General features: G+C 37.2%; 2 protein-coding genes and 1 pseudogene across 4 annotated transcripts; 2 read left to right on the forward strand and 1 right to left on the reverse strand.

The window, feature by feature from the left end:
- Positions 1-419: 419 nt before the first annotated feature.
- On the forward strand, positions 420-4,124 carry LOC137735049 (auxin response factor 18). The gene is made up of 4 exons (XM_068474410.2): positions 420-1,081; positions 1,378-2,536; positions 2,824-3,680; positions 3,806-4,124. Exons 2-4 carry the CDS (start codon positions 1,436-1,438, stop codon positions 3,843-3,845), a joined length of 1,998 nt encoding a protein of 665 aa, XP_068330511.2. The 5' UTR covers positions 420-1,081; positions 1,378-1,435; the 3' UTR covers positions 3,846-4,124.
- A 12,617-nt stretch (positions 4,125-16,741) lies between these two features.
- On the forward strand, positions 16,742-21,233 carry LOC137735508 (uncharacterized; annotated as a pseudogene). The gene is made up of 13 exons (XR_015964044.1): positions 16,742-16,969; positions 17,753-17,855; positions 18,001-18,237; positions 18,519-18,583; positions 18,762-18,822; positions 18,907-19,024; positions 19,100-19,181; positions 19,275-19,322; positions 19,396-19,458; positions 20,105-20,200; positions 20,303-20,456; positions 20,542-20,736; positions 20,810-21,233. The product of XR_015964044.1 is annotated as an uncharacterized LOC137735508 (transcript).
- Positions 21,234-21,470: 237 nt separating this feature from the next.
- Positions 21,471-23,969, reverse strand: LOC137735361 (GCN5-related N-acetyltransferase 4, chloroplastic). 2 transcript variants are annotated; one of them, XM_068474785.2, is made up of 3 exons: positions 23,688-23,969; positions 22,828-23,224; positions 21,471-22,009 (listed from the first exon to the last, which is right to left on the reverse strand). In XM_068474785.2, exons 1-3 carry the CDS (start codon positions 23,872-23,874, stop codon positions 21,721-21,723), a joined length of 873 nt encoding a protein of 290 aa, XP_068330886.2. In that variant the 5' UTR covers positions 23,875-23,969; the 3' UTR covers positions 21,471-21,720. The 2 variants fall into 2 exon arrangements, with proteins under 2 accessions (XP_068330886.2, XP_088552715.1); XM_088696589.1 differs by having other exon boundaries at positions 23,684-23,861.
- Between the last annotated feature and the right edge of the window lie 79 nt (positions 23,970-24,048).

Genomic DNA, 24,048 nt, shown 5'->3' on the forward strand with positions numbered 1-24,048 from the left:
CATTGTCAATGTTATATCACAAAAAATTCTTGAGAGAATTCAAAACGGAGCATGATTTTTACGGATGTTGTACTACTTAAATCGCAAATTTTACGAATTAATGTATCAATAGAAGGTACATTTTCTCTCGTGCATTAATTAAGGAGATTTAGTGAGAAAATAAAATTGAAATGTCAACATAAACCATGCATAAACCTATAGAAAAACGATGAAATTTATGTTTTAGAAAGCACACAAAATCATTAGGCGCATAAGTTGGAATTAATCCGGTGGATTTATAGAAGAAAACCAGAAATCTACAAACAAACTAATTAATAAGGAAACATATTTGTTCAGTTTCCCTCAACTTTGACTTGCGTTTTCAAGCCTTCCAAAGTGTTTTTGTGACCTTGACATAAAATAAATGGCCTTGATTGCTGTGGGGAAGCCTTCAGTAATGCATGAACTTAAAATAATTGGAATGTTTAATGCCACTTAATTGGCTTACTTTGTTTAATGCATGGCCACGAGCCTTGTGCCTTCCAAGCAAGATTGGCTTTTCTTAGCACATGTATCATTAAAATCTCACACATGTGCATGAGCGTGTGTGGAGAGATTAATATATATAAAATAAAAGCGTAATATATTGGTGTGTTGTTAAGACCTTTGCGATCCGAAACCACGGAAAAAAATCACGCAAATCTCTTGCCCTACTGAAATAAACAGAAAATAAAGTAAAAAGGAAAATAATAATAATAAACATGAATTTAAAAAGGGTGGCTTTCCCCTTTTGGTATGCGTGTGTGTCCCTTGTCTAAGTCTCTCTTTACACACATCGCTCCCAACTGCCTGCTCTGGTCGGCAACGAAGCTTCAACCTCAGCACCTTCCAACAGCAACAACTGCCTTCTTTTTTCACCCAGAAAACCCAGTTCAGTTTTCTAGAGAGAGAGAGAGAGGAGAGAGAGGCCGACCCTTCACAGTTCACACTTACAAAGTCAAAGGGGCCACACCAACAACCCTCTTGATATTTCAGGGGAATTCCAAATCGTGGTGGAGTTTTCGTCTCTCGTATCTTTATCTTAGCTTGTTCTGAAAAGCAGGTAAATTATATGCACTTTGTTGTCTCTCTTTAATCTAAAGTTGCTGCTGTTGTTTCTGAAATTTTTCATCTTTTGGTGTGTTTTCCTAAATCCCAGAAATTATACTCGTAAATGTCCTGGATTTTTCATTGATGATTAACTCAAGATTGAAACATTTCTTCTGTAGTTGTCAGTTTTGTTTTTTGATTTTAAAATCAGAATTTTTGTGAGCTTTTTTCTGTAGAAAAAATGGGGTTTTCCCTTGCCACTACCATATCTGACTTGATTATTTTTCTGTAAATTTGTTTTGTTAACAGCTGCATTTTACTGAGGAAAGCAGTCAGACATAAAGAGGGTCATAGATTGTTTGACACAATGATTACAGTTATGGATTCTGTAAGAGAACCATTGAGGAGCAACTCAGAGAAATGGCTGGATTCTCAGTTCTGGCATGCCTGCGCCGGTGGCATGGTTCAAATGCCGCCCATTAACTCTAAAGTCTTCTACTTTCCTCAGGGCCATGCTGAGTACACCCATGGGAAAGTGGATTTTGGGAATTCTAGAATTCCACCACTCATTCTCTCCAAGATATCTGCTATCAGATACATGGCAGATCCCGAAACGGATGAGGTTTTTGCGAAAATGAGGCTGATTCCGGTGAGAGAGAGTGGTTTTGATCTTGAGGATGATGGGTTTGTGGGAAACAATGGAACAGTTGAGAATCCGGAGAAACCCACATCATTTGCCAAGACATTGACCCAATCTGATGCTAACAATGGGGGAGGCTTCTCTGTGCCTCGTTACTGTGCGGAGACCATCTTCCCACGCTTGGATTACTCGGCTGAGCCTCCTGTTCAGACCATTCTTGCAAAGGATGTGCATGGCGAGATTTGGAAGTTTAGGCATATCTATAGAGGTACTCCTCGGCGTCACCTTTTGACAACGGGGTGGAGTAATTTCGTGAATCAGAAGAAGCTTGTTGCTGGGGATTCCATTGTGTTTTTCAGAGCGGAAAATGGTGATCTCTGTGTTGGGATTAGAAGGGCTAAGAGGGGAATTGGCGGTGGACCTGAATACCCATCTGGATGGAATACTACTGCTGGAAATTCTGGCTCTGAATATGGGGGTTATTCTGGCTTTTCAAGGGAGAATGGTAATAAAGTGTTTGAAAAAGGTTCGAGTGATGACGCCAAGGGAAAAATGAGGGCTGAATATGTTATAGAAGCTGCAACTCTTGCTGCCAATGGCCAGCCCTTTGAGGTTGTGTACTATCCCCGTGAAAGCACACCGGAGTTTTGTGTTAAGGCTTCAGCTGTGAGAGATGCAATGCAAATACGGTGGTGCTCAGGAATGAGGTTCAAAATGCCCTTTGAAACTGAGGATTCTTCTCGGATAAGCTGGTTCATGGGAACCGTATCTTCTGTTCAGGTTGCAGATCCCATCTGTTGGCCCGAGTCTCCATGGCGTCTTCTACAGGTAGGTTACATACATACTACATAGTTTTTATCATATTGAGTTTAATCTTCCAAAACCAAAACTGTGTAATTGATCTTCACTACTACTTCCCAAATTATTCCTAAATTGTCATCCTATAACATAAATGTGCATCTGTGATTCAATAGATACCTTTTTTAGCAAGTCAAATTGTGTATTTTTGTGAGTAAATTGAATTCATACATTCATGGCTGATACTGATAATAGTATGTTGAATATAAATATGAAATTATCATTTGTTAGACATTAAACAAAATATTTTTTTTTAGGTTTCATGGGATGAGCCAGATTTGCTCCAAAATGTGAAACGTGTTAGCCCATGGTTGGTTGAATTGGTACCGAGCATACCATCCGTCCATCCATCTCCCTTCTCGCCTCCAAGAAAGAAGTTGCGGCTTCAACATAACCCAGACTATTCCCTTGTTGGCCAACTTTCCGTGCCATCAGTTTGTAGCAACTTCCTAAATTCGAGCAACCCCTTATGTAATGTATCGGACAACCAATCTGCAGGCATACAGGGAGCCAGGCAAGCTCAGTTTGGACTATCTTCATCGGAGCTCTTCTTCAACAAATTGCAATCGGGTCTGTTTCCAATTGGGTTTCAACAACTTGGTCATTTTGCCCCTCTTGAAACCATTGGGGGCAGCTTTATGCGCAAAGCTGAAAGCAATGATGATATCTCTTGTTGTCCCACTCAAAGTTTGAAGGATAATGATGAGATAAAGACACCTCACATAGTATTATTCGGTCAGCTAATTGTTACAGGGCAACATATATCTAAGAGCTCATCCGGTGATGATTCAGATGGACATCCAAAGAAAACAACAAATTGTTCTGATGGCTCTGGTTCTACGTCACATCGCCATGGTTCAGTGGAAAATTGTTCTGATGGAGGGTCTCCTTGGAAGACAGATGACAGCGATCTTAGTTTGGAGACTGGTTATTGCAAAGTGTGTATTGACTCAGGGGATGTGGGGACTCTTGATCTCTCTGTCCTTAGATCATACCAAGAATTGTATGGAAAGCTAGCTGGTATGTTTGGCAAAGAAAGTTCAAAGATGTTAAGAAATGTGCTCTACCGAGATGCATCAGGTGTTGTTAAACACACCGGAGACGAGCCATTCGGGTATTTTTACGCATGCTTTATTGCCTTTCAAATCATTTACTTGAATGAGCATTTTTTTCTTCTAGGTTTTTCATTATCTATATGATCACCACTTACAATCTTGTTTGTATTGTTTGTTTTGGCAGTGACTTTTTGAAGACGGCAAAAAGACTTTATATGGCGTAACCGTGATAGCCTCATGCTTGTCTTTGCACCAATGCACCAATGGATCTTGAAGAGACCATAAAAATTCATGCTTTTATCCTTACAAATGGATATTTTATGAAGTTTTACTTCACAAAATATACATTTACAAGCACTTCATAAATGATCCATTTAAAAATTTTCAAAGGCTGCAATTTTAAGTTTATAAAAGTGGGCAAATATCTTTTTTGGGTGTATTGTTGTGTAATATGGATCTATAATTACGTAATGTGAACAGCACGTCGTTTCTTCTTTGGGGAAGGGTTGGTGCCTCGCACATGATTGTTGACAAAGAGCTATCTCGCCTAATCATTCTCTACAAAATTTTCTACAAAAAAACAGCATTTTATGCCAATAACTCGGCATCAAAGTGAAGCACGCAAGTGTGTCTTATGTTGCCTCTTGGCCAAGAAAACAAGATTTGCATTCCCCCTTTTACTCCTTTCCTTCACACCTAGTTGATGAGTTATATTTTTTATTCACACTGTCATGCGGTGTGACTACTTCAGGCAAATTATCATATTTGGTGTTGTCACAAAGTTCATAAAATATCAATTACGTTGTTCACTTATATTATAACACGTGACACTGTGATACTGTAATCGTAAATTAGTCATATCTTTCAAATTTTAATTTGCAACTTAACATGAAGAGAGAAGATAACCAATAACAGGTGTCGATTTTAGTTTTTAACTATTTTTCATATACAAGAGATCTTGAAGGATTTCTTGTTTAGATTAGTTGAGCCATTGATCCATGTTTTGAGCATTGAAAATCATGAACCCAAAAACACTCTTGGGAGTTTTAATAATTGTAAACATGACAAGTTTCAGAATCCCAACCATTTTAATCTACTATTCTGCCACAAATATAAGTTTTGGGATTTGAACTATTTTTCATATGAAGCTTGAGATCATAAAAAATCAGTCAAATGAGGATTTCTGTTCTCCACTTCTATAACATTTCATAAAAATTTGATCTTTTCTTTTTTAAAACTAAATAAATAAATAAATAAAATCAAACAGACAAAGATTCATGAGCCAAGTAATTCCAACCCAATGCTTGCTTTGAATTGTTCATACGAAATTTTTTTATTTTTTTATTTTTCAACTATAAAATTAAAATTAGGTTGACATTTTACAAATCTCACAAGATGGACAAATCCACATGACAAACCAAAATTATTAAAAGACAGCAAAAGATGCTGAGACATCACACATTCTTTCTGCGTGGAATTTGGATCTTCATTTGACAAAAGAAAACATTTTTATGTCAAATAATGTTAAACGTCTCGCATCAATCATCTTTTAAAACAAATTATAATTTATAGTAAATAGTTTTATTTTTTATTGTACAAAAACTTTTTGTGATAAAAACTTCATAACTTAAAATTAGCATAAGTGATTAAGTCAAGGATTCAACATCAATATGATTATTGATGAAACACCGATATATTTTCCTGAAATATTATCAGTGTATTTGTACAACAAAATTCCAAATAAATAAAATCCATGTTGGTCAACAATAATAATAGACAACATTGAAAATTGGAACTCGTTTTTGGGATTACAAATGTAAAACGATGATGTGGTTCTCAATATTATGTTATATTTTAGTGACCGAGATCCAAGATTTCCCACGTTTGCTTGCGTCCCTACTCCCCTTATTAGTCAACTGTATCGATCGGATTTCTGACACGGGTTTTTGCAAACAAATTCCAACCTGTGTTTCCGTTTGGATCTTAATTAATTTTGCCTTATCTAATCACCCGCACGCATCGCATGAGAACGTAAAATATAATTAAGTTTAACACCAGAGTTTAAGCCATTGATTAATCTCAAAGTCAACACAAAGAACATCATGAAGCAAACGTTGAGGAAGAGCATGTGACATAATGTTTTATTTAGTCAGTAAACATGTTACATTGATTTCTAACTACATATAGAGTCAATGCACAATGGTTACAATACATAGGGTTGAGTTTACTTGATATACAAGAAACATTAACTAATAAGGAGAATCTAGAAATGAGAATTCTACTTTAACAATCACACTAAAGCAACAAAACGGTGAGTATGAAATTACTGGGTTCTTATCAAACTCGCGTAAATTTACTTGATACGTATGATGTACAAGTGATTGCACATTTCAAAGTTTAGTTTAAGATTTTATACATAATAAGAGAGTGAAGCGTAAAATTTTTTCAGACAAACAAAAACCTATTTGTACCACATTTATGAACCACATGTGAGATTTAGGTAAGAATGAATCCTAATTCCATCTATCTACGATACATGTAATCAACATATGAAGCATTGTACATGCACTAAAAAGGAAAAGATGTTCTAGAGCATTGGGTCAAATACTCAGAAAAATAGCCAACATATCAGCCTATTAGATGCATAGTGACTTTAGTCCAATTTTGCCAATTGAGCTAATTGGGTTGGGTTACTATGTTGTCTTGGAACTGGTTCACCTCTCGAGCTAGGCCCTTTCTCTATGCGGACTCAATTTTTTGGAGAACAATTTTTTCCAAATCAAAACGTTATGATGATGATGAATATAAGAAAACACAAGACTCCAACACTATGATATGTGATGTACTACTTGGATATTATATTAATTAGGAGAACTTTTTAATTCAGTTCGTAACTTCATCTATTCTAAATGAGTAAGCATGCCAACAATAAAGACTCAATGTTGCGACATCGTATCATCATTTGCATGCTAAAGGTGGTTGTTTCTTGGTAAATCGTATGATTGAAGGTTGTTCTAGACTAGATAATAATTTGTAGTAGTGCTATCAAAACACTAGATTGCAATACAACTTTGTAGGTAGTAGATAATGTCCTGTGAAATTAAACTCATAAAACAATACCTAAATTCCATAGAATATAAAGTGATGTTTCCTCTATTTTTTAAGAATAATTTTTAAAATAATAGAAAACAAAATACACTTTATAATAAAAAATTAAAAATCATTTATGCCATTACTACCGTCGCCATAACCAAAACAACTGCCACAACGTTCTCTACCATCTTACAATCATGACCACCGTCGCCACCACCACCACCTCCACCACCCCATCCCACCATTGCCGCAACCTACCCTACCATTACCATCTCATCCTAACCACCACCACATGCACCTACGCTGCCACTACCACCATATTATCCGCCACTATCACCCCCCACTACCATGACCATCAACACGTCCATCGTCTCGCCGCTATGGCCCCACCAGCACCTCCCACCACCATCACCACATTCTCCACTTCATTACCCTCACCATGGCTTTAATCACCATTACTACCAAACATAAAGTTTTATATATATATATATATATATATATATATATTACGTTTTACATATTGATATCAAACACGTTTTCAAAGTTCTTATTTCCAAAATCATTCTCAAAATAAACAATCAGAAGTATTTTCAAATCATAAAAATACAAAATCCTATTTGTCGTTTGTTTGTTTTTTTTTTTTACAAAACAGTTGTTAAAAAATTGTTTTGGAAAACATAACCGAGTCCTAAATAGCTGGCGATGGCCTTCTATTATTCCTCGAATAATATTTAGATGTTGTAAAATCGACGGTGTGTGCAGTGAAATAAATAAACAAGACACAAAATTTACAAGGTTCCTCTACAGTCAGTGTGACTGGAGTACGTCTTCGGAGCAACAATGATGCTTTCATTTATAATTTGAAGTAATAAGATTACAAAGATAACTCTCTCTATTATCTCCTATCTTTTTCTTCTCTCTGCCATGAGCCTTGTGGCTTCTCTCTTCTTCCTCTCTTTTTCCTTCTTTCTTCTCTCTCTTTTCAGCTGTAAGGCTTTGTGTTTTTGTGTGTGATTTTATATGGAAGGATGAAGCAGCAAGTGGATTAGTAGACAAACATGTAAAGTTGTAGTGGGTTGGCCATCCACACATTGAATGGCTTATCAGATTACAACACTCCCCCTTGGATGACCATAAGTCTTCAATTAACTTGTTAAAATCTTGATCCGTTCTGGATGCTCCCCCTAATGAGTATCTCATCCTGATTTCAAATTCTTTAGGCTAATCATTGATCCTTCTGCTTTAGTCTCTTAGCGGGGAGAGTTGCCGAAATAGATGCTTTACTTGTTGTTAACTTTCCACAAGCTTGGTCTTGAACTGGACTGTAGGGCCTTCTGCTAGACTTCTTCCAAAGATCTGAATTTACTCATTTTATATGGAGCTTAGTTTGATTCAAGGGTGGTGGACACTTGATTTTGAATCGGACTTGTGATTATTTCAAGGGTCATCGAGCCTTGATCTTGAATGAAATTGGACCACGAGGAGCTTCACGTGACAAGTGATATTCGGCTTTGTCCAGGATGAATTGGCACGTGTTTATTGCGCTTGTTGATTTTCCACGAGCTTCAATGTATCATTTTCACTTGCCTTATCCGTTCCCCTTGCAAAAGTGGTTTTTTCCCTATGCAGGTGTGACATTTTTCTTGCAGTATTTGTCCCCTGATGCAGGAGTGGAATGCAAACCTTGCATTTGAATGGTCCTTTAGAACATCACTTCTTAGCGACTCATCATGCTTGGCAACTTCAATGTAAATAGCCAACATCATATCAACAGTTGAAGATGAATACTCAAAGAGAAATGCAAGGTAAGCAATCAAGGAAGGGTTCTAGACAATCAGTTCTAGATCAGAAGCTTGATCTCAGGTTCTGACTGATTGCTTTCTTTCTCTTTGTCTTGCAGATAAAAGCAACAACAAAGAAAAATGACAAGGGAAAGTATGATGTGAGATACTTTTGCTTTCGACCCTGATGATATGAGATACTCTTGTTATGGTGTGACTTGTTTGAAGAGGTATTCTTGGAGAGGAAGAAAACTGAGTATTTCGAGATGCTTTGTTGAAGATGCATTCTCGAAGAGGAGGAAGAGTTTAGGCATTTTTGCAAGTCTGTCTTGCCATGGAGGACGAATGTCGACATATATAGAGTTCTCTCAATAGCAAGTAATGGTGCTGTGCATTTACTCTTGTCAGCAACTATGGTGTAATTAGAACAGTAAGATTCACGCGTTTTCAGCTTTGTCAGAGATTTTTGATAAAGTTGCACGTGATATCCAAAAAAGCTGAGATTGAGTGTCAAAGGTACCGACAAACTTTCATCCAGGAAATCTGGCTTTTGAAATTCGGAGAGCGGTGTCTCTTCGATTTTTGAACAAGTGGCCTGTTGTTTCTTTTTTTTTTATAGAGGCATCAATTGTGTTCAAAACGTACACTCGGAAAAGTTGTTGCCTGTAGAATTTTCTCTTTCTTGCACTTTTGAGATTTTATCTAACCTCATTTTTCTTTCATCATTTTTGAAAATGGCTTGCCCATCTAACCTTTGTTTAGATTTAAGTCTCGAAAGGGATACAAACGAGCTGCGTTAGGATAATATATGGCATTCATCCTTCTTATCTTCTAATGACCCTCTTACAGTTGAAGACTCTGTGATGAAGAATAACATAACCGCACGCCAAAGGATAATATAATCCTTTCAGAACGGTCTGATGAGTTAACCGTTCAAGACTCCTTGGCTCTTAGTGTTCATTGTGCTGGCTCTATTTCCAATATGGGCCAACGCCTACTTACTCGAACTCGCTAAGTTGAATCATTGATGGCTGAGGTGGCAAGTCTTAAGCAAAAGATCAGAGGGCTTAAGCATGAGAATATAATGTTTCATGTGCTTGCAAATAATTACTTGACGAGCATGAAAAGAAAGCTCGACCAACTACTGGAATCCGAAGGTCGGACTCAAAGTGACAAGCAGAGGTTTGTGGCTTTATTCCAAATGCACCTATTGCCTTCACCATCTGGAGTTTTACCAAGTATTGAGGTTCCAAATAATCAACCTCTGGTGCCTTCCTCTTCTGGGGTACTTTCAAGTATTGAGGCTTCACATAAGTAACCTTTGTGAAGGTTCCCTCTTGTTTGTTCCTTTTAACTCATGTGTATGTACATGTCTGTAATTTCTTAGAGATATTAATAGATAAGCTTTATTTCATTCAATGTATTGTGTAAATACAATAAAGCATAAACTTCACTAAGATGTGGTACTTCTGGACCAAACATCCATTCATCTTTTCCTTGCGAGGATGAATGATTTTTCTTAGTGTCTAAATATTAATTAACCACTTGAGTGTTCAACTCATGATCGTCAATCCATAAGGTTCTTTAATACTATAAACATCATGGATAAGATTCGTGTTGGCATATTATTCGATCTGCAGCCCGAGCCAATATTTCTCTCAACATTTTATAATCTCTCTTGACTTTTCAGGAGTTCCAATTTAATAATATCAAGAGATTTTAATATGTTGCAACAATATCAGAATGATAGTACTCACTAAGGCAATTCATATCATCCATTGGTATTGAGTACATAATTTATACTTTACCCTTCCAGGGCTTACTTCAAGCAATTTGAATCCTTCAGGGATTTTTTACACTTCATGACACATTCTCCTTTGAAATTTATATAGTGCAACTTGCTTCCATATATACTTAAGGGATTTACTTGGGGAGATACGCTTCAAGCATCTCATAAAGTTTCATAATGAGAAATCATGTTTCCAATAGTGTATTACAATTTCAGGTTTCAACTAGGAATCTTGTGTCATATTATTTGAGTGTAGCTCACTGTATTACAAATGCCCTATGTAACTTTCTGGGTTCAACATCATTTGACGATTTGTACAATAGGTCCATTTTTCACGTTCTTGGTAAATTGATATGGAGTTGCCTTTCTCCATTTTTTGGCCAATAATTTTTCCTTTTGTCAATGAACAAAAGAACGCAGCTCAATATCAACACAGCTCATTGATAAATTTAGTAGCTATTTGTAAAAACCAAAATTACCATTGGTTATCATCAATCCGAGATCCCATATTCTCATGTTCATGCGCATGCATAAAAGCTTTTTAATTCTTTGGATATCCATTGCCTCTTCAAGGACATTACACTATCTCTTTCAAGATAGTCATAATTTAGAAAAAGTGGATCTTAACCTCCTTTGGAGCGTTATAGAGCTTAGATTTTAATCTCCACTTCCGGGAGTTGAGTCATTGGAACCTATACGTCTATCATGTTTCATGCATGAGATATCAAAATTCCCATGTCCGCGAATTGTCCTTTCTAGGACGTGTATCCATGCGGCGAATGCGACAATTATGTTTCAAGAATTCAATAGTTCAGTAGTGCTATATTCTTCTTCTTTCGAATGACTGAACCTTTTGAATCTAAGGGTCTGCTACGCTTCAGGCGTAACAGATAAATCATTAGCTACCACATTATTTTGTCCAATAGGGACATCAATTCTTGGAGGCACATTTGTAGCAAGTATATTGATTTTATCACTTTCGTTACATCATTCAATTATTCTTACTTCATTTTCTCATTGATTGCTTCGTGAATCAACATAAGACAAATTCTCTTCATTATTCTGGAGCGGTCTTTTCTCATTATTCTTCTGGAATGATATTTTCTCATTGTTCTTCTGGAACGATGTTATTTTCTCCCCCTAACGGCGGGAAAAATGTCTTATCAAAATCATAGTCCGTAAATTATGCAGTAAATATGTCATGCCCCGATCCCGACATACGTCTAGGATCGACATGTGACGTCACCAAATACCCGTCTCTAACATAACCCGCCTCCGGAAAAAGGCAAAACATAACTTAAGATCCAATTGTGCAATAATTCTTCGTAGACTTTATGGCTGCATCTAATATCCTCGTTAAACTGCCTACGTACTCTAAATAGGGATCAAGCCATTCGTAATTCATTACTTCACTATACTCGAACATTCATCACATAAGTCGTTATCTCCTAACAAAATACCATTTTTAAAGAACAAATGACAAAGCACAATCATATTCTCTCGCCATATTTATCAACAAGTCTAATCATAACAATAACAATGATATCCAACATAATAATCCCACATGACGAATAACATTTCCACTTCATCCATCACATAAATCATCACGTTTTCCACATAAAATCACAATTCATAGCGTGTAACATATTAAAGAATTAACAATGCACAATATTATTCTCTAGAAACATTAATTAACTACAATAATCATAATAACAACACTCATATCCAACGTCATTCCACAATCCCGTCAATTAATCAATTCGTGAATCAAAGATGCACAATCTTAGCATTTAATTACGTTAATCAAACAATGCGATAACAAAACATTTCACGAATTTAACCAAGGAACTCTATATAATTCCCCACTTGGATTATGAGTAATAAACATGGTAATTCTGATTTATATTCACAATATCTATTGTGGGTAATTCTCATCCACTAGAATTTAGGATTCTAAGATAACCTTACGGAAATGAATAAGAGTAAGGATTCCGGACCACTTAACAGAATTCAACAACATCGGGTTCCAGATCACTCAATGGAACCAAAATATCAAGCGGTTTCTTGTAATCTACCCAGACCTGTCACATGTAAAATCAATGCTTACATTATAGGAATGGTACAATGGCAAATCAGGCACTCATATAAGCTGCGAGGCTTAGGTGAGTGACAATAATACAAGTATGTGATATACAATAAAAACAAACCAACGATCACAATCTATAAATATCAAGTATAGAATCATACTTTATGGAATCATAATCAAGTTGCTGAAAACTCCATAAAAGTCACTCAGACATCTAACGGTTTTCCAATTCAAACCACAAGATTCCCAAAAACCATCATTCATATATACATTAAAAACTAGGGCTAGAGGAACGCAGTTCGGCCGAAGACTACATCTCTAGAAAAAAGGGATTTCGGACCACCCAACGAAACAAAGACACCAAAGGGGATTCTGGACCATCACTCAACAAAATCCAAACCAGGATACAATTCTGGACCATCACTCAACGAAATCCAAACCAGGATACGATTTCGGACCATCACTCAACTGAATCACGGAGTATAAGGGATTCCGGACCACCACTCAACGGATTCCACACCAAGATACAATTCCAGATCATCACTCAACAGAATCGCAGAGTAGAATGTATAACACCAATCAATGAAACATGACATGGATCAAGTTAGGTTACTCAAGTTACAAAGACTCACCAAAACAAGAAATGAAATAATGACACGAGGGGTGAAACATGTTTCGAAGCAACAAACCCCATGCCAATGGGTTAACGGTCCATTACTAGCCCTCACATTTCATCACATCAATCCAATCATACAATACAAACCATATTTCCAATGTACAAGTTAAATCATACTTAATAAAAATAGATCAATGACCAGAAATAAAAATAACACTTCAATAGAAAGCACATTTAATAAACAAGTATAACTCAATATGGTGCCACAAATACATATAGCGAGACACACGTCAACTGGGAACGACACGTCATCATGATGAGTTAACTAAGCTCCATCAAGCCTCAACAACAAACTAGAGATAAACGACACTCTAAAGTAGAGCCTGTTGACTAGAACGTCAACCGTTGATAAGGTAGGTCCATTAAGGTCAACAATCTAAGGTTATTCAATCCGGAAGATCCACACATCGGATTTCCGATCCGTAAGTTCTCAAAGGTCCAACAGCTGATAACTAAGGTGCTCACAAAATTGTACGATGATCCAACGATCGGATTGTCGTCAATCACACAAACAAGTGGTGGTCCATTTTGAACACCACACCAAACAATTGAATTTCGGGAAACCGAGTTACACATAGGTTCATAGGGTCACTAAAAGGTATTTGGTACTTAGACAACAATCGTGGACGATCCCACGCACCGCCATACGTGATGGTAGCCAAGGTGGAGGGTTTAGAAACCCAAAATTTTCAACATTAACTAGGTGAGCTCGAATTTATGTGGTAGTTAGAGCTCAACAAGGGAAAGACTTTTCATAACTAGAGTGACGATAAATTCTAACCGGAAACCATTTAAATTCACCGGAGAATACCGGATTTCTAGGGTTCTAAACACCAAACTCTAAAATGAATACGAAAACACAAACTAAGCATACCAACTCAAAGATTATGAAGAGTAGATGAAGTTTCATACCTCACTCGAAGGAAATGGTTGCCGGAATCACCGGAAAATGATAAAACCGCCGAAAAAGTCGTGGGCTTTGTGGCTTCGAACTGCAAAGATGGAAACGAAAATGGGAAATATAACAACACAGAGATGTAGAGCTTGTCAAGAGCTTTCCATGGACACTAAGATCACCGAAAACAAAGCTTGGATGAAGGAGATACAAGCGGGTCATGTTTGTGGGTTAATGGGTCCAATTAGCCCTTAAAACGAGTGAGCAGCAGCCCTTCCCCATTTTTCAGAAAACCTCCCCCCCCCCTTTCTAGAGGTTTCACACCAATTATAGCATTTTGGTCAAATTATCAAAATGCCACCAACTTCAAACGACTCTAACTTCTCTGTTCTAACTCGGAATTAAGATCCGTTTATGCCTACGCGCTCATGAAATCGAACTCTACCTAACCAACTCAAGAGTTATCCGAAAAGGTCAAGAAAATTAGAAATGATTAAGGTGCCCCTCACTTTGATTTTCTCAAATTTGGAGAATTAACAAACAAATTTCAATTAAATCTCTGAAATACGTCAAGAATAAAATAAAATACTAATTTTGGGGATGGGATGTCACAAAATATATCCCCAGTCAAGGTTTCCAAATATTGAATGATAAATGGTGAATCAAACCCAAAATAAATTCCCAGTTTGTATTGATGCCTTATTTTAGTACGTTGTGGCAGTACAACATACACATGGATAACACAGCAAAAAACTTGTAAATGTGTAATGTTTAGCTGGTGCCCAAACACGAGTTGTATTGAGAAATATTGATGGGTGGCAACTGGTCTCAACTAAACTTAATAATGAATTATGTAAAATGGTTTGTACCCATCTTGCAATTTCTTTTTCATGAGCAGAGCACGAGTAATCAATTTCATCTGGTTAATAAATGCTTCTGCTAAACCATTTTTGGGTATGGACATGAGGAACATGGCATTCAACATCAATGCCCAGTGATATGCAATAATCATCAAGACTTTGAGATGTAAACTCTCCAGCAAATATGCATTATATCATCATATACATACATCAAAGAACTTCTAGTCCTTATTTAATAGTCAGTGGACTGAGACTTTTATGTCCTTTATTACAATTAAGTTGTGGCGCTTCGACTCTTCAAACTTAAGGTACTCATCAAGGAACTTCATATCCGATCTTGAGGATCTAGGGACTTCATGCCTGATCTTTTTGCATGATGGAACTTCGGGTCCAATCATTTTATGTGATGAGGATCAAGAAATTTCATGTTCTAATATGATAAGGAACTTCAGGTCCAATATGCACTCATCGTAACAAAAAGAAGTACAATAAATAAATTAAAGCAATAAGTGGTAATTCCAGTCATGATAAATAAATTGCTTTTAAGTAAATAAAGTTTGTGACAAGGATTTTGATTCAGCACCATTCACATAAATATCAAAGCTTTAAAGTAAAGGGTAATAATTCTACTCACTATAAATTAATAGAACTTGTGATAGGGCTTTAAACCAACACCGTGCACATAAATATGCCAAAACAGAAAATGCAATCATTAGGTCATCATATTTTGCTTTTTCTTTTTCTTGGTCCGCCACTTCTTATGTTTCATTCTTTTTATTTTATTATTATTATTATTATTTTCATTTCACAAGTCTAATTCCTTTTAGTTACTCAGAAAGTAATAGTAACAATAAGTTCCAATTGTTGTTCCTCCTCTAGTGAATTTCAAAAAAGTCGTAACGGTTACCATAAGTTTTGGAGTCAAGAGTGTCTGTAATTTATGAGAAGATCAAACCATTAGATTTAGCTTAAATTTTAGTATGATATGGATAAGAGGATACCGAACAACTTTCGTGAAGAAACAATTTCGATTTGAGTTACTGAAATGGAGTTTTAGTACTCATAAGGTGCTTGTCCAATTTTCTGCGGAAATTAGAAACTGGTTTGGTATTTCAGGCATTTACGATGATCGCACCGTTGGAATTTTATGAAAATTTGATATGTTGTAGGTACTGGGGCGTACGAACAACTTTAAAGAAGAAAGTATTTCAATATGAGGTCTGCAATTGGAGTTCCGAGGCTGTTTACATGGCTGTCAGATTCTCTAAGAATTTTGAGTCTGTACTCTTTTGCTTCTGCAAATAATGATATACACTAATACAACAACATATATATATAGTTACTTCAAGAAAATCAGTAGTACAAAGATTTTAAGATGAAATGAAAAGATTTTCTTATCTGTGAGATTCCAGGCAACAGAGGTGAACAGGATTTGTGGCGTTGTGCTTTCCAGTGACACCAGAGCTTCTTGTGCTGATAACGTATTGTAAAATCGACGGTGTGTGCAGTAGAATAAATAAACAAGACATAAAATTTACGAGATTCCTCTACAGTCAGTGTGACTGAAGTACATCCTCGGAGCAATAGTGATGCTTTCATTTATAATCTGAAGTAATAAGATTACAAAGATAACTCTCTCCTCTCTTTTTCTTCCCTCTGCCATTAGCTTTGTGGCTTCTCTCTTCTTCCTCTCTTCTTCTCTCTCTTTTCAGCGGTAAAGCTTTGTGTTTTTGTGTGTGATTGTATATGGAAGGATGAGGCATCAAGTGGATTAGTGGACAAACATGTAGAGTTGTAGTAGGTTGGCCATCCACACATTGAATGACTTATAAGATTACAACATTAGATACTTAAAGGACAAATAGAAGTTCTAACTCAAAATTATTCGTGACTGATTTATAAAATATAATCAGAACAGTTTATATTATAGATCACTTTATAAAAATCGTCCCTAAAAAAAATCAATTAAAAGTAAGGTCACGTAATTGTATAGTAAAAACAGATGAACAGAATTGATAGAAATACAGACTCTGATTCAAACCGGAATTTTGAGTAGGAAGCATTGTTCTTAGTCGTTCACCTACCCTTCCACCACCGTGTTCTACTTGCATGTATCAGTTTCTCCGCTCCCTCTCTCAACAAACGCAGCTTGTTTCATAAGATGGAAGGTAAAATTTTGCTTCTTTCTGTGAAATTTGAACTAATATCAATCTTCCCATTTAATAAAAATTTATTCTTTTTTTTGTAAGTTTTTCTCTGCTCTGTGAGCTTTGTGAAAGTGACGATTGATGCATAAAATCAATTCTTTTCATTCGGGATTGACGCAATTAGAGAAAGTAGAATTTGGGTTCTTTGGTAATTTTGTTTTCAATTGGTATTCTGAAGTGCAATCCCAACAGTTACTCTGCTAGATTATTGAACATGAAACTGGCGTTTTTTTTTGTTTTTATTAATAAATGTGAATCTGAAGTTGGTTTGGATTAATGGTGAATGTAATTGTTCTTAATAAGTAGATTATATTGATGAAAGATAACGATAATACGCATTGAGTCGTTGTTTAGATTGTGAGCTGTGTTTTGCTGACAACTATATGAACTGCAGTTTATATATTCTGCCCAGCAGATCGAATCCTAATTCTATCTATTATCTGTTATGCGCTTTGTTGATATTATGCAAGTTTTGATCAAGTAGTTATCACATTGTATCGCATTTCGTAAATAAATTTAGATGAAACCCTCTTCTACTCAGAATGTCAGTTCTCCGATGTTGTAGTTTGAAATACCAAAAGATTGCACTGTTTTGTAGAATTGACCCTTCTTAGCTCACAAGGAAATAATATTGATGAAATTTGGAAATGGGTTTCAAGGCTCACAAACACTGCTGATGAACAAACTCTCTTGATTAAAATTTTATGACTTTGAATCTGATAAAATTGTGAACCATCTATGCAGCAATGTCTGATAAAATTAGGATCCACTCCCGCAATGTTTAATAGCACAATTACTGAAGATAATTCTTTCTTAGGCCCCGCCGATGGGTCTAGTATGATAACAGGTAGGGTATGCACGTTCATTTGTAAACTATGTGATATCATACCCCCTAGAGTTCTGGCCTTATTGTCTCCCTATGTGATCTCATCTTTGTTGGCTTCCCCTGATGTAAAGTCTAATATATATTATATATTGTGTTATTCCAACAGCAAGCCATTTCCCTTACAACAGGAATGGGTTCAAATTTTTCACGAACTCCGGAGGTCTTGGGAAACCTGACATTAAGAACATCTTAGAGCGTGCTGCAGATATATATGATAAATTTACAGTAGAAGGTTTGACAAACTCAAAACAAAAATTGCTTGCCTCCGTAAAGAGAGTTGATTACATGAATGTATATACATCTGATCTTGCAAAGGCAGTCCGCAAAGCTGCAAGAAATATAGGTATGACTTCCATGAAATCTTCAACGTGCTGGAAATGTACTGAGATACATCTTTTCATCCCTATCACGAAGTGCAATGTTGGTTGTAGTTCACTTCTCTGTTCAGTGTCCAACACCAACTCCTTCATTTTGTAAAACCTGTTTTTATTATTAGTTCCTCCTTTAATTTTCAGTAAGCAGCTCTCTTATTGCCCTTCCATTTAAATTTTTGTCCTCTGATGCGCTTTCATCTTTTTTTTTTTTTTTTTTTTTTCTAATTTGTTTTGTGTTATATAATCTCAGAGAAGCCACTTGAAGGGTTCCATATTGTAGTTGACGCAGGGAATGGAGCAGGAGGATTTTTCGCTGTAACTTTTCTTGTTTTGGACGTTGATATTTGCTTCCTACCTGTACTGTTAGCCTTTTTTATTTCGTATTTATTCTCTAATTTGAAGGCAGTATGCTCTGTGCATTGATGACAAAGGTTTGATATTCGTTTAATACATACTCAAGTTAATCATAAGTGTTTTATTTCAATTTTATCAGGCAAAAGTGCTTGGACCTCTTGGTGCAGTCACTACTGGTAGTCAGTTCTTGGAGCCAGATGGTAATATTGGTGGTTGAACGCAAAAATATTGAAGTTGTACATACATTATTGAAATTTTTAATGAAATTGATGTTCTTGGATCAGGTATGTTCCCAAATCATATACCCTACCCAGAGGACAAAACAGCAATGAAAGCTGTCAGCCAGGCAGTCCTTGATAACAAAGCTGATTTGGGGATCATCTTTGATACAGATGTCAATAGGTACATTTTCTTGCGACCCGTAGATCTATTTTATATTCACACTGTTTGCTTCTTTCTAATTAGTGTTGCCCTTAGATCTGCTGCTGTGGATTCTACCGGCCTTGAGTTCAACTGGAATCGTCTGATTGCCTTTATGTCTGCAATTGTCCTTGAGGAGGTAAGATTTTTCTTCTTTTTTGCACCAAGGCTCATGTCAAATATTGTTTATGGTTTTACTTTTCCTAGCATCCGTGAACAACAATTGTCACAGACAGTGTCACTTCAGATGGTCTCACCACATTTATTGAGAAGAAACTGGGTATGAAAAAACCGAAAATGGTATACTTCTCTGATTGTATTGAATGTCTTATAATTTTAGCAATTTCTTGTAGGGGGGAAAGCACCACCGTTTCAGAAGAAGCTACAAAAATGTCATTGACGAAGCTATTCGTTTGGTAAGAAAAACGGTCTAGTTATCCTTCTTACACTGTTTATTACTTATACAAAATCAATAAGGAAGAACTAACAGAAAATCTTGCATCGAAGTGCTCGTAGCTTTAGAAGCCCCACAGTGCTTCTAGACATGTTTTTGCACATTAGAAAGGACGACTCAATGGGGTTCTTCTTCCACTGTTTATTACTTGTACAAAATCAATAAGGAAGAACTAATAGAAAATCTTGCATCGAAGTGCTCGTAGCTTTAGAAGCCCCACAATGCTTCTAGACATGTTTTTGCGCATTAGGAGAAATATGGTCCTTCTAGACATGGTTTGCACGTTAAAATCTAGGAACTATCAATGAACCAAATAAAATTTTTCTAACCAATCAAGTTGTAGCCACCCATCGACAATTAGAACAGCTGCTGGCAATGAAATCCTTTTCTTCTTTTCTTTACACCCATTCCCTTTTTGTAAATATTTTCTGTCCAAGCCATAGATCTTTTGTGCATAGTGTTTGCATTTTATATATTGTTTTCTATATACTAAACATGCCCGTGAAATAAACAGTTATATCTTTCTTTCTAGCCAGCATTGTGTTAATAATTCTTGTTTAATTGTGCATCTTCTTTTTCTTGTCAACTAAGTATATATGGTGATACAGAACTCGATCGGAGAGGAATCACATCTGGCTATTGAGACAAGTGGCCATGGAGCTCTCAAGGAAAACCACTGGCTTGATGATGGCGCGTACCTCATGGTAGGCTTTTGATTTAACACTGCAGCAGGGTCTCTCTACACTTTAGATTGACATACGGCTCATGATTTGTGAAATTTGCTCAACTTTCTTTATCTTTTCCAGTTCAAAATTTTAGATAAACTTGCTTCAGCATGCGCTTCGGGGCAGAGTGGCGGCAGTAAAGTTTTAACCGGTCTTTTATAAGGTATTGAGGAACCAGAAATTTCAGTGGAGTTGAGATTAAAAGATTCATCAGTTATCCAGATCTTAAAGGAGGGTATGTTACTGTATACGTTTATCCTCTTCTAAGTGTTTCTTCTGCGTGTGTATATGCTATGAAGTTGCTGATAAATTGCTTTCAGAACTTTCCGAGACTATGGAGAAGCAGTACCGAAACATTTGGAGAACTACGTCGACTCTGATCCAAGGCTTCAAAAAGCCCCTGTTAACTACGAAGGAGTAAGATTACTTCTCTTCACGCCGAGTTTCTGGCAATGACGGATGGTTTCTTCTTATTAGACTCACTTCATGATCCTGTACTTCCCCTTAACATCGAGGTAGGCAAAAACTCATCACCACTTGCAATCATTTCTTAATGTACTGCAACTGATACAAAGTTTTACACTGCAGGCACCGAGCAACAGCGATGCCGTGTTACTTGGAAATGTTGTGCTTGGTGCTGTGAAGGAGTTCCCAGCTTTTGGATACATCTGCTTTAGACAAATTTGTCCAAGCATCATAAAATTTACATCTATCCAAGTGGAAAATCCTTTGGCTTCTTCGGCAACTTCATGCCTCGAGAACGGTTTTCTGGCATTGGTTGTTAGGCACCATAGGATCTCGAAGACATTTGTTTACCTATATAATACCACTGTACAACGATTGAGTTTCCCGTACTTTGGCGGGCGGTTTAGAACTATAAACACGTCGAATAACGTGGAATTCTAAGGGGCATATTATGAGAGCATCTGATTGTCCATGGTAAAACGTTGCAATTTTGATTTCGTTTGAAATGTGAACCTTTAGACATCACTAGTATGTTTTTTGTGATCAATGTCTCTGTTTTAGAAATTGTATACGAGCAACAGCAATTTATTTTTTTCCGTCTGGTACCATGGCTGTATTTCGTTCCGCCATGACGATGGCCATGGCCTTGGCCTTTGATGGAGGTCATGGTTGTTCAGTTACTAGGTTGCATATTCAGCGATGAATACGAGCGGTGTAAACATCAAGGGAGGCAATTTCTGGCACGACACGTTACACAACTTTGAAAAAATTAAACTATAAAACGGGCAGAAATATACCTTCATAAGACAATTGGGCAAAGGATGCTGCGACCTACCCCAAATATCTACAAAATTACGTTTTATCCAATGAAAAATACAAGTTCTTGGCACAGATGCTTCTTTCCATGTATGTAATTATATACAACCTATTCTCAAACATCCTAGTTTCTGTTCCTCTTTCTTTTTTGTCTTTCCAAATGTTTTCTTCTTTTGTCTGTCTCCCTTGTTAGTTTCTTCACATGTTCCTAAAGGAGTCTAAGCAGAAGTCTTGGGGTTCAAAAGCTTCATCATGAAGTTGAACCGAACATCCGGACCGGTCTTGGGCTGGGGCCAGTTTGCTCCTTCAGGCACCTTGATGCTTTTGAAACCCTGGCCTTTGTACAGCTTTACGGCTCCGGGATTGTTCAAGTCGCAGTGCAATGCAATGGCACGGCAATCCCAGCTCCTGGCTTGGGCTTCTGCTTTAGCTATTAGCTTTTTAGCTATTCCTCTTCGCCTAAAACTCTCCCGGACAGCAACGTTTGACACGTACGCAACTCCTTTCCTGCAAACAAAAGAAAAAACGAACGTATACCAGATGAGCCATATATCTTATCAAATTTTACAATGAACATCTAATGTCATGGGATTAATGATTTGCAGAATTGAACTCTCGTTAATTACAACTGAATAGAATGGTCAGTCTACAAACGGGGCTAGCCATCACTGTATCATTTCCAACTTCCAAGGTACCATATGAATCTAAGAATTTCTCTTCGTCAGCGCTGAGCCTATGTATATAAGAAATATTCCCACTCTCAGAATATATCATTTATGCATGCACAACAGAAGAAATTTGAGCGGCAACAGCTGATGCGATGAAGAGAAATTCAGAAGAGACACGGAAAAGGTCTATGAAAGGAAAAGGCGGGGGTTGAGGCTGGCTTGGTTGCCGCTCCCACTCTTGCCCTTTGCCTCCGTTTAGGATGAGGCTCTCTCTAAACAGGCCAAGGGATCTGATGAGGCTCTCTATAAACAGGCCAAGGGGTCTGAAGTCGGAGATCAAAAGAAGTAGGGGTGAAACCAAACAAGGCCAAAGATGAGGGCTAAATGTGGTTCCACACTATCAGTGAAGAAAGTAACAAATCAACCCTCTTAGTCTAATAATTGTGTTATGAAAGGCTTCTGGTTTACGATCAAAGTTAAAGATGATAAACCGTTCATATGAAGTTGCACAAAGTCGAGGAAAATACCCTTTTTTCATAGAAGACAACACTGATGATTATCAAGTCTGTAACCAAATAAGTTTCAACCAAAATTCAACTCTACTAGTAAGTAGTAAAGTAAAAGCTGCTCAAGGCTTTTAAGACATTATGAACTCACCTTCTCTGCCGAAGAGGCCCTTTTCTCGGAAGAAAATCAGCAACAGTATCCACAGTCAATATTCCAGCCACATACCTCCTATTGAGACTGAACTTCCCATCAAAACTGCCAACCTTAAAATCATCCCTCCCGAAGAGGATCGTTTCATCACCAGCATTACCAATCACAGCAACCAGACAAATCCTCTTACAACCATTTGGTAAAGAAAATCCGGCCAGCATTGCCACCAGCCGGTCAATCCTCAGAACAAAATCTAAGGGGAAAGAATACTCGGGGAAGAAGGAGCTGCAATGTGTCTCAGCCACCTCCCAACAGTCCTCTACCCGCGCCTCCCGGACCACAATCTCGGGAGACACCGTGGGAAATAAATCAGCCACTTGACTGGCTCTGCAAACTCCTACACCCAAAAACCAGAAAATGGGACCTCAAAAACCCAAATTTCCTCATTTAGCTATATAATACACAATCACTCAGCTGAATCAAACCACCAAAAGGGCTTCTAGACATGTTTGACGGAAGAGGTTAAAAGTGCTTATAGATCATAGCAGGTGCTTCCTTGGTAACCCCTTGCAAGTTCTTTTGTAGGAAGCACTTGAACACAAGTGCTTCCTACAGAAGTCGCAATCCGGGAAAATCTCTCTTTGATTGCCAAAATAATCAGAAAAAAAACCCAAAGGGAAATGGAATCCAAGCTTTTGATTATCCGTATTAACATGTGTGATTTAAGTTTAAACCAATTGAGCAGTCAACTCAAAACTGAAATTTACAGATTACCCAAACACAGTCTTACGTAGAAATTAAGGAAATTGAAGTAAAACAAGTAAAAAGGTAAAAAAGGTAAAAACTTTGGGATTACCCACCAGATTTGGAGAAGTTAAGGAAAGAGAGGTCATCAGCGGAAGTGTAGACAGGAACAGGAACCCTGGAAGAAGTGGAATTAGTAAGAGGAACAAGAGGGTTTGGTCTGTTGAGGTTGAGACTGTTGAGGAAGGAGCTGTTTAAGAAGGTTGGGGATGCTGCTGATATTCCCAACGGTATCGTCCGCATTTCTTGGACCCTGTCTCTCTCTCTCTCTCTCTCTCTCTCTCTCTCTCTCTCAGATTCTTTCTTTTTTGGGAGGGGGGCTTGTTTCAGCAAGATGACACCTGATGAGGAAGCCACTGTGTGTCTGACGCCAAAAGTAACTGAGTTACCTAACTTTCCGTCCACACGTGTCTTGTG

Source organism: Pyrus communis, chromosome 7 (genome assembly GCF_041283825.1).
Source record: "Pyrus communis isolate YQ-2024b chromosome 7, ASM4128382v1, whole genome shotgun sequence".
Classification (NCBI taxonomy): Eukaryota; Viridiplantae; Streptophyta; class Magnoliopsida; order Rosales; family Rosaceae; genus Pyrus; species Pyrus communis.